Source organism: Herpailurus yagouaroundi, unplaced genomic scaffold (genome assembly GCF_014898765.1).
Source record: "Herpailurus yagouaroundi ecotype Mexico unplaced genomic scaffold, PumYag 355, whole genome shotgun sequence".
Lineage (NCBI taxonomy): Eukaryota > Metazoa > Chordata > Mammalia > Carnivora > Felidae > Herpailurus > Herpailurus yagouaroundi.
Genome location: NW_024412572.1, coordinates 6626774 through 6637449, shown reverse-complemented (window position 1 = coordinate 6637449; position 10676 = coordinate 6626774). Strand labels below are relative to the sequence as shown.

Below are 10676 nucleotides of genomic sequence, written 5' to 3'. Positions count from 1 at the left end.
AAAAAAAAAAAAGATCCAAGCAATGCCTTGAATATATAATTGAAAAGTCTCCTATATAGATTTTATAAGACTTATACATTTGATAAAATATATCAAAGGAATATATGAAAATTAATACTGACTCCACTTGAATTCTGTTATGTCCATTACTTTGTCTTTATTTGCGAGAGTACATATGCCCATACCCATAAATAACAAAATTTAATTTGTTGAGGAAACAACCAAGGCCTGAGATATCTGTTTCTCAGCTTGCAACATCTATCACAAATTCTTAAAAACAAAAAAAATCCTACCACCCACACTAGATTACAATTTTGTTGTTAAAAATTAGAATCAATTTTATGGATTAGCATTTTATTTGGACATATAATACACAGTGACTTGTTCAAATGATGCCATTTTAAAAGGCATTTTCATTTGTTCCTAAATTCTTAAGATGTTTCTTTTCTCTTTTAAGATTCCTCCAAACTAATCAAAATTTTGTGTATTCTTAATACTCTTTAAAAAACTCCTTATTTTCCATTCTTTTCATTTTACAGAAAAAAAACCTATTAAAAAAAAAAAAAAAACCAAAAACTAGCCATGTTTGTTTCTAGGGAGAGAGAAATACTTCATATTAATATTTATAAATAATCAACGATGAGTCAACTTTACATGATAGACAGTTACATTCTCACTACAAATTGAAATTATTCTACATATGGATAGAAGTAACTGATTTTGACGAGTGACTAAAGTTCTAGTTTTTGTGTTCTCTTTTTCAAGGGTTTGCACATATTATAGGTAAATGAGGCAGCTTCTCTCTCATACTTTGTTCTTATATACAAGTAGTTTATAATCCCCCCAAAAGGAGAAATACTAATATTACGAATAAAATTAAAAATAATCCACATAAATGGAAAGGAGGGATAGAAAACTTAAATGTAATGATGCACAGTAGGGTAGTTTAAAAGAATCGTGGAAGTTTTCCTATAACCTGTGGATGGAGTGCAGATCCTCCTGAAGAAAATGAGGCAGATAAAACCTGCTGAGATGTGGTTCCTTGGGGGAAACAGAAGAAAAGTGGGGATTCTTGTAACACTGTCTGAGGCAGACGGATAAAGGGTAATGAGACGTCAGAGCCAAAAGGTGCAGCTGCTCCCCCTGTAGGGGGAGGTGATTGAAAATCACTGGGGTCTGAAGAAGTAATTTGTGAGGAATCACTGGAATATTCTGGGCTTCCTATTGGCCAGTTCTGTCCGATAGGCTCTACCACAGAAACGGTCAATTCTGGGGCATGGTAATTACGCTGTTCTTCAGTCACAGGCTGTAGGCGGCCATGTAATCCAACTGATTGAGGAGGTGGTTCTTCCTGATTCAAGTCCACTGCAACCTGTCGATTTCGGTAAACACGCTGAGGCAAGACTCCTCCTCCTTCTCCCGAAGAGGAGCTTGGAGTGTGAACATGAAACTCAAATACACAATTGCTTCTGCTCTCATTGTTATGAGTTAACACAGCGGGCGCAGAATGAGGAACAAAGACAGGGTGAAATTTCAAACGTGTAGCATCTGTACTGATAGGTGCAGAAATACTAGAGAGGGGAGATCCTGGACTCAATCCAGAATCTAATCTTAAATTCTGAAGGTGTCCTACCAGGAAAGCCTGTCCAGATGGAAATTCAAAGACAGAACTTGAGGTAGGGCCCCCTGGTACTGGCTTCTGTTCAGGTATCTGTTTCATAGGACTTGACAGTACTGGTGAGTTGTATGGAATACCCTCATACTGTTCTGTCACCTGGGCCTGGTAAGCTAGATACACTGGTTCCTGAGGAATAAAATAGTGAGCTTCTTCTGGAAGTACTAGTCCAGGTCTATAGTCACCGTGAACTTGAGTTGGTTCAAACATAGGATGGACCTGTATCTCACATGGCTCTCCAGTTATTCTACTGGCTGTAGTGCCCAACATAACTACGGCCTCTGGTGTCCAGTTAGTTGGGCTGCCACCAGGTGGAAGAAGATTTTGGCCAACAGTCCTCAGCAGGGGTTGGAAGTGGCGAGTTTGGGCTTCCAAGAAGGAGGTGCTCTTACGCCGCTGGGAAATGGCCACCTTCGGTGGACAGGTGGGAGGTGGTGAAAAAGAAACTGGACGTTCATGAATAGTTGGGAAAAATATCTGTGATTCTGGGTATGTTGGGGTCCCCCCACACGGATGCGCCATGGACTGAGGCTGTATCAACATGAATAAGACAAGTAATTCATACATTCATATGTGAAATTACATTAGACATGCAAAACTGGGTAGCTCTGTGTAACCCTATGAAACGGTTACACAAAATTTATAATTAATAAAGAAATAACAATGCTTTTGGAAATTATGTGCATAGTAAAAATCCATTAAATACATCCAGGGTCAATAAAGTTATTCTGTGGGATTCTTTGCGTTAGATAAGAGCTGCTTTTCCACAACATCTTCTCTCAAAGGAAATGGAAGAGTTTTCTAAGTGTTTATTCTGTTTTTACCCCCAATTAATATTCTCACTCTTAAGACTTAATGTATATTTAAATCAGTGGAAAAAGAATTAAAATAGTAAGAGTTAAGGGAAGACAGTAAGCTCAACATTTTTAAGATATAAGAAAGGTACTTCAATTTAATCTGCTATACAAAGTTTTCCTATATTCTATATTATTATCCTGTGCTGTTAGAGGCTTCAGTGTTATTATCAACTAACAGTATGTCATCTAACTAGAAATCAAAAGAAGTATTTTTGGTGGACAGTAAAAGACACACTATGGACTACTGACAGAAATACCTTCCCCCCACCTATCTTAAACTAGATGCAGTTAATTTTACTACACGAAACATGTTACAGATGTCAAATTGCTGAATGTCCACTTCTCTGATCCTAGTTAAGGGGTGAATAATTTAGTGTTCAAATCAAGTGAAAAGGATAATATAAATAACAGACTTAACAGCACTTTTTTATTCACATATGCAGTTACAGTCATAAGACTCTATAATTTTAGAATCCTACCTAGCCAAATGCAAACAGTGTACACTGTAATAATTCACTTTTATGGACTCTTCTTAAAAAGAGTAGATTAATTTCATTCTTTCAGTAGGGATAGTCCCCATCAAGTTAGCAAAATGGCTCAACTGTTGCTTCTTCACAACAGCTAAAAGAGGGCTTCTATTTCAGACCAGAATGCTTCATTTTACTGTTTATTCAAGGAGTATCCCAAAGCCATAACATATATATGGCTAATCATTCTCCTAAGTACAAATCTGAATATTTTGATATTGCTAGATCAGAATGTTAACTATATTCTCTATCTGGAAAAGCAGCAGCAAGGTCCCACAGTGTTTAACACAACTTTAAGAGACAGATCTTTTATAGATACAAATGGGGCCAAAGAAAATCTTACATACTACATGTGTATCTAATGTATTCACTAGGGTCGCAGCAGCTCTTTCTGCCCACGAGTCCTGTTTTTGTGCTTTAATAAAACTACCATTTTTGCACCCTCCAAAAAATAATGTATTCATTAGAGTCAAGATCCCACCTTATTTGATCAATCTAAGAGACAAATTTCCACGAGGGAACATATGTTTTAGTTTGCCAACACCATCACTTTAAACCGCTAAGAATTAAAAGCAACTTTCAGTCTTCAATTACTCTTTGCTATGGGGGAAAAAATGGACTCATTCAGCTTCATTAGTGTCTCTTTAGAATGACGTGAAGAGAAAATGTATTTGAGTTACTTTTTTGATAAAGAGAAAACTTGCTTTTGGTTAAATCAATGAATTTAAAATGAAGTAATACATATTCTTTATATTAATATGTGAAAATGCAAGGATTCGTATAGGTCAGTTAGGGATAGGAGAATATAATAAAAACTAAATTTTATTGTGTGCACATTGATATGTGTCCAGGGCACTATAAGCATTCTCTCTCATTACCTTCTTGCTTTTTTCCCCCTTAAAGCCTGTAACAAAAAAGTTTCCTATAGGAAGAACTGGTATCCTGAAAGCATAAGTGTAGTCCTTTTTATTTATCTAATTTTTATTAAAATTCTTGATGCCTGGATGTATTCATTGGTAATAAATTTTCATTTGTCAGGAAGTTTACAGTTACATACAGTACTGACAAAGAGGGAAGGCAGGCTGGAGCGTCGGTGCTTGCGCTGAGAGGCAGAGTGCATAGGCAGGACACTCTCCAATGCTTTAGAAAGCTTTTCGGCAAAAGTTTCCTCAGGGGCAATCCGAAGGAGGGAAGGAGAAAGAGATGCAGACAGCACTGGTGGTGGGGTGGAAGGAGCACTGGGAGAGATGCGGGACAGAGAGGGAACAGCAGAAAGATGGGGAACACAAACCGACATGCTACGGCCACGACGAGGCTAAACAGAAAACAAACACACACATGAAAAACACAATACTTTGAAAAAAAAAAATAACCAAATGTACAATGATAATAGGGCATAGCTGACCTAAAGAACTGTCCATCCTCCCCCAATCCAGCAAATCCAATTTTTTTGTGGAGAGGCATAATTCCACAAAGCACACCTGGCAGATCACAACTATGCTCTCTACACTGTTGGCTACATACAGGCTTTTTATGAACCACCATGATAATGATCAATTATCTTCCTAAATATTCTGAAATTACATCAATTGTTATGAATGTATGAATAAGAAGAGCCAACTGACTGAGGTAGTAGAATAGATAGGGAATACAATGAATACTGGCTTACAGTTTTTTTAAAACTTATTAAGATTAAGAAAGAATTAATTCTGTTAGTTTAATGTACATTATAATGTGTAGAAGACTTTAAGACTAGATTACTTTGCCGGAACTCTGGAAATTTCAGAGGTTTCTCAGTTCTATTTAGAAGGGATCAGACTAAAAAAAATTGTTGTCTCAGAGTATTTTATTTATTACATTTCCTATCTTTATCTGTAAAGAGTAAAAACTCATTTTCTAACAGGAAAAGCATTAGTTTTCTAGAAGTAATTCACGACATAGACACATTCTGTAGTTTTACCAAAGTAGTCAATGGAAAAATACCTTAAATGTGAGTCTCTGAAGAGTAAAACTTTAAGAGTTTTCTGGCGTATCAGAGATTCAACTTAGGTTTATAAAGTTTGAAGCGTCTCAACATAAAAACTTTAATACAGCTGAAAAGTAGTATGCCTAATACTGTTAAAGTTGTCCTGAGCAAGTTTGTCATTTCCCTTTAGGTATTGTGAACTGTATAGTTGATTGTGTTTTCTTTTCCAAAACTGGCTGCACAGAATGCTTTGAACGAAATTTGTGGCCTACCAGTAGTAAGTACTTAAGCATCATCATACTTATCATACTTAGTTCATTCCTGGTTCTATTTTTTTTCCACCCGTTTCCCTTTTATTCTAATTTTTTTATTGCACATATAAGTGATATATTATTGTAAGCCATAGTAAATTCTTTCTGCATTAAGAAAGAAAAAGAATCATAAGATTTAAAAAATCCTCAATATTTGATGACTCTTCATGATATATCTTCACAGAATACTGTCATTAAAAGGCAAGGCTGTCATTAACAGTCTGCTTTTAGAGCATCAATAAATAAATATAACTATCTTTGTGGCTCAAATATTTAAAATCATAAATGATCATTCTATCTCCTTTTCTAAAATAGAGACGCCTAACGTTCATTACCCTGTGATGAGGGAAGCAAAGAGATTAAAAATAGTTAAAAAGAAATCTAGTTGTGATGATCCACAAAAAAATCAACCAGAACAAGAGTAGAAACGAACAAGAAATGCTGACAAATAATATTTGTCAGAACACGGAAATACATCTATATAGTCTCTGTAAGTTCTTCTACCCTACTTAATTATTTTAAAGGTCAGAAAAGTAGAAAACATTAGTGTATTAGTTTTCTTTGCGTTACTGTGGCCATTCATCTTGAGACTTAGCCAATGCAGGACTCATGAATGGACTCTGAAACATACAAACGTCTTTTATTCCAAGCTGTAGGACAAAAGAGCAGAGCAAGCAAAAGTATTTTCTTAACAGAGAAAGATTTTCATTTAATGTCGAGCAGAAGTTCCACAAAATTCTGATTTAAAAGCTTTCTGAGAAAGAGAAAAAAAAAATCTGTCTAAAGATCTCACTACACAAGTGCTATACAATGACCAGTTATTCTCTAATTCCTTCCTGAAGCAGATGATGTACTTTATTTAGCACTGAAGACTTCACAGAGGGTCAACAAAAGAAATGGGGTATTACCTGATACCTATTTTAACATTTTCTATATGAAAAGCAAGAGTGGCTAATGTAAAACATGGGGCAGTGTGTGTGTATCTGTGTTTACATATAAATGCATAAAATATTTCAGGAAATAATCTCCATAAGTGGATTCTGAAAATAAATCTGTAATAAAACCATACCAAATAAAGAGAAAAAGCAAATGAACGTATACTGGGGAAGGAATTTGTGTCCAACACAGACTTTAAGGCAGGAACACGCATAGCAACTGATGGTTAACTAAACACAAGCGCTAAATTAAATGGTCATACAAATAAAGGATTTCTTCACTCTAAAGTACTCACATGCAGCATTCTATAATGGTTTGAATGTCTTACCTGTGTTTTATACAATAAGAAATCTTATAAAAAATGCTTAGTAATTCTTTTAGTAAGTAAGCTTTTGAAAAACACTCCACACACCCACCCTCAAATCATTTGTATGTCCAACTTATGCTGATTTGAACAGTTTCAACTCTAAAGTACTAAAGAGGGCATTATCTTTAATCAAATACAGATTAGTCTAAATCTTGTACATAGTTTCTTCACCTAGGAAGTTCAGCTGATTCTCATACATTAATGTTTATGTTCTAGCCTAACTGAACTACTCCAATTGTACTCTATAATAAACCTATTTCCTTTAGAAACATACCATCTATATTATCTACTTCAAACTCATGCTATTACTTGGATAGCAGAAAGAATCTGAAATTAACATATTACATCTACTGGCCCTCATTATAGGCTTACACTCTCTTATGCAGTTACTTACCATACTTGAGGATGGATATACCCCATGAGGCTGAGATTGTGCTTGGACAACAGAAGCTGTATGCCCTGGGATTGTGCCAGTAGAATGTGCCTGTTCATGTTGGGACCCATATGAAACTGTCTGTTGGCTGCTCACTCGAGATTCTGTGAAGACAGAAGATCCTTGACCACTGTCAACCGTCCCGTCAGCTGAGGGAGAAATAAATTGCCAAAAAACACAGAGAGACACACATCACAAAAAGGAGGTTTATATTTTCCCATCACAAACCCATTACTCTAGGGTTAGTTTTTTCTTTGTAAAGACCTGAACTAAATAAAAAATGAATACTAGTTATTTTACTAAGTAGATTTCTATGCTTAAAAACATGAAGGATCCATATGGAAAAAAGTTTTAATGTCTTTAAAAAAAAAAAAACTGCATGGCTGTCATAGAATCTTATTACCTGAAGAATAAGGGAACTAAAATGGAATGCTATTAGTCAGCCATAGGTTTGATGTAGCTTTCCAAGTCTTATGATGTAGCTTTCCAAGCTTTCAAAGTCTTGGAGAGCAGTGCATTCTTAGTATTAAGGAGGTAGTTCAATCAAAAACTAATAAGAGGTGCATTAGTTTCTAGTCTACATGTTATTCAGCTTTGCTAAAAATGCTGAACCAGATTAATGGATTCAATTACAAATAGCTAAGATAAATTTATTCATTTTTCATTATTAGTTATATTTCATTTTATTCATTTATTTTTGCAGATGTAAGTTTTAAAAAAAGTTTTTATTTAAATTCCAGTTAGCATACAGTGTAATATTAGTTTCATAATTACACTTTATTTTAAGGAATTGTGAAAAGTAGAAATCTATAAACTGGAACTTCTAAGATGTTGGAACCTGTGAAATTATTTTATATCCTTTTTTTTTTTTTTAATGTTTATTTATTTTTGAGACAGAAGGAGACAGAGCGTGAGTTGGGGAGGGGCAGAGAGAGAGGAAGACACAGAATCTGAAACAGGCTCCAGGCTCTGAGCTGTCAGCACAGAGCCCGATGCAGAGCTTGAACCCACAACCGTGAGATCATGACCTGAGCCGAAGTCGGATGCTTAACTGACTGAACCACCCAGGAGCCCCAAATTATTTTATATCCTAATCACATTTCCTTACTGTCCTGTCCTAGTCTGTTAGTGGTAATTACTTCAAATTTCTTATTATATATTGGCTTCATGATTCAAACCAAGAGGCCAGTGAAAAATGATGAGTAAAAAGATGAAAAATCACTTAGGAGTATCCTTAGCATACTTGTCCACTTCCCAAAATACTTACATAACACAGATATACTAGTTTGTTGGTACTGTAGTTGTTGATGTTGATCTGCCTCAGGTTCTTCAGGTTCTACTTGTGTAGAAACTGAAGCTGATGTGGTAGAAGCAGGAGGCATGCCAGTACTAGCAGATGGGATCTGTTTGACTCCTGCCTGGGAAGTACTTGATTGTTGTTCTACCTGGTGTTTCTGATTGATCTCTTCCTGCTTTCTTTTTTCTTGTTCCTCCCGTACCAACTGCCGCTGTTCTCGTTTTCTCTTAATTAATGATACTCTATCTTTGATGGCTTTTGCCATGGTCTTGTGATCACCTTCACAGACATACCCAGACTCTACCTACAGGATAAAGGAGTGCGTTAGGAAGCAGTACAATATCAAAAGAAAGCAAACCAAATATAAAACAAAAGAAGCAGGTGTGGGGAAAAAAGCAGGAAGAAGGGGGAAGAGAAAGACCTCTCTAAGGACTGGTCTTAACCAAATTGTGAAATTACTGGTCTGCATTATGCATTTCTCCATCATTTTTGTAGATACTCATAGGGTGGGTGCCATCATCTTTGTAGAAACTCTCAGGGTGGGTGTACCTTTACTCCTAATAACAACAAAACAATGGGGAACCTAAAACCAAAGGTTTTAAACCAAATAAGGCTCATTTTATTCTAGTCACTCGATTTCCCCACTCACATTAACTATTAATATTAATCTGTCTTGTTTTAAACTTTGTTTCGCTAGGCAACAACTTAACCAGAAACAACCATGGTAAATAAATGAAAGTTACAAAAAAAAAACAAAAAAAAAAACAAATAAAAACACAAATCTCTAATGGTATAAAAAAACTAACAATTAAAATAAATATCTCTTTCATACCTGACCCTTTCTGTTGAATGGTTCTTATAAATTCTAGTAGAGATATTCTAGGAGTATCTCTTTATATTCACTATTTTAGGCACTATGGCAACCCTAAAATTGGTGAAGTGTTTCATTTCTGAAAAGTTATATTTTAGACATAATTCAAAAAGTGATTGATCAAAGGCTGTCTACTAATAATTGATCTTGAAAACTCCCTCAAGTAAAAACAATTCACAGTGTATTTACAGAGTTTATCCCAATAACTGATCAATATTTATATATTTAGAAAATATAAACTGTCATTTGAACTCTATAGGTTTATCTAGATTAGGAGTCATTTGACCTTACAGTCTTTCACATTACTTCAAAATACATTTTAGACCCATCCATCCATCCTTATATATCTACATCTATTTATCTTTTCCTTAAATAAAAATAACTTTGGGGCCATTAATCAATACAATTTTGTATCAATGAGATCTGCCATCCACACTGCTTCATAAACTTTTTTGCTCAACAATACCAATGTTTGTAAGTCTGTATCAATTTTTAAATAGCAGATCAGTGCTAATTTACCATTTCTTGAGCAACGTCTTCTGGCACATCTCTTTCCAAGTCAAAGGAAAACTCAATAGCTTCATTGTCTTTGTATTTTCCCTTTAGTTTCTTAATGTCTTCAATACGTAGCCATAATTTAATGGCTATCTTTTCTCCATCATCTTCTTCTGCTAATTCTACCCGTACCCCTGTTTCCTCCTGGAAGAAGGCATGGTTCAAAAGGTCTTTGATAGAATATCTACCAAAGAGAGGGAAGTGAAACAAAAACAAAACAAAATACCATTAGATTTAAAACATAATTTTCTTTTTTTAAAAAAAAATTTTTTTTTCAACGTTTATTTATTTTTGGGACAGAGAGAGACAGAGCATGAACGGGGGAGGGGCAGAGAGAGAGGGAGACACAGAATCGGAAACAGGCTCCAGGCTCTGAGCCATCAGCCCAGAGCCTGATGCGGGGCTCGAACTCCCGGACCGCAAGATCGTGACCTGGCTGAAGTCGGAAGCTTAACCAACTGCGCCACCCAGGCGCCCCTAAAACATAATTTTCAAGTGTGGCTGATTATTATCATGCTTGGAATAATAAAAAAGGACTATTAAAAAAAAAAAAGATTTTATAACTCATTTCTACAATGCTCCGTGTAAATAGTGATTATAGTTTTGATCTCAAGTTACAGAACATCAGAACAGTCTCATTTATAAATAAAAGTTGAAAGTGATACTTTTTAATCGAAGTGATCTAATCTCATATTAGTTAACAATGTACTAGTAACAGCAAATAATACACAGAATATCATAGCTTCAAAATACCACATAGTTTACGTAGAAATTTACAGTTAAGGGGCGCCTGGGTGGCTCAGTCAGTTAAGCGGCCGACTTTGTTTGGCTCAGGTCATGATCTCTCGGTCAGTGAGTTCAAGCCCCGCGTCGGGCTCTGT

General features: G+C 35.5%; 1 protein-coding gene across 25 annotated transcripts in view; it reads right to left on the bottom strand.

The window, feature by feature from the left end:
• Window positions 1-10676, bottom strand: part of WNK1 (WNK lysine deficient protein kinase 1) — a 162866-nt gene that overhangs the window by 37659 nt on the left and 114531 nt on the right. For 13 of the 25 annotated variants that reach the window (XM_040462837.1, XM_040462841.1, XM_040462840.1 and 10 more), the window contains exons 6-10: window positions 9760-9979; window positions 8340-8673; window positions 7034-7221; window positions 4117-4374; window positions 977-2206 (exon numbers count right to left, since the gene is read on the bottom strand). In XM_040462837.1, coding sequence (XP_040318771.1) covers window positions 977-2206; window positions 4117-4374; window positions 7034-7221; window positions 8340-8673; window positions 9760-9979 — 2230 coding nt within the window. The remainder of the gene's footprint in view (window positions 1-976; window positions 2207-4116; window positions 4375-7033; window positions 7222-8339; window positions 8674-9759; window positions 9980-10676) is intronic. The other 12 variants (XM_040462854.1, XM_040462856.1, XM_040462857.1 and 9 more) reach the window with 3 other exon arrangements.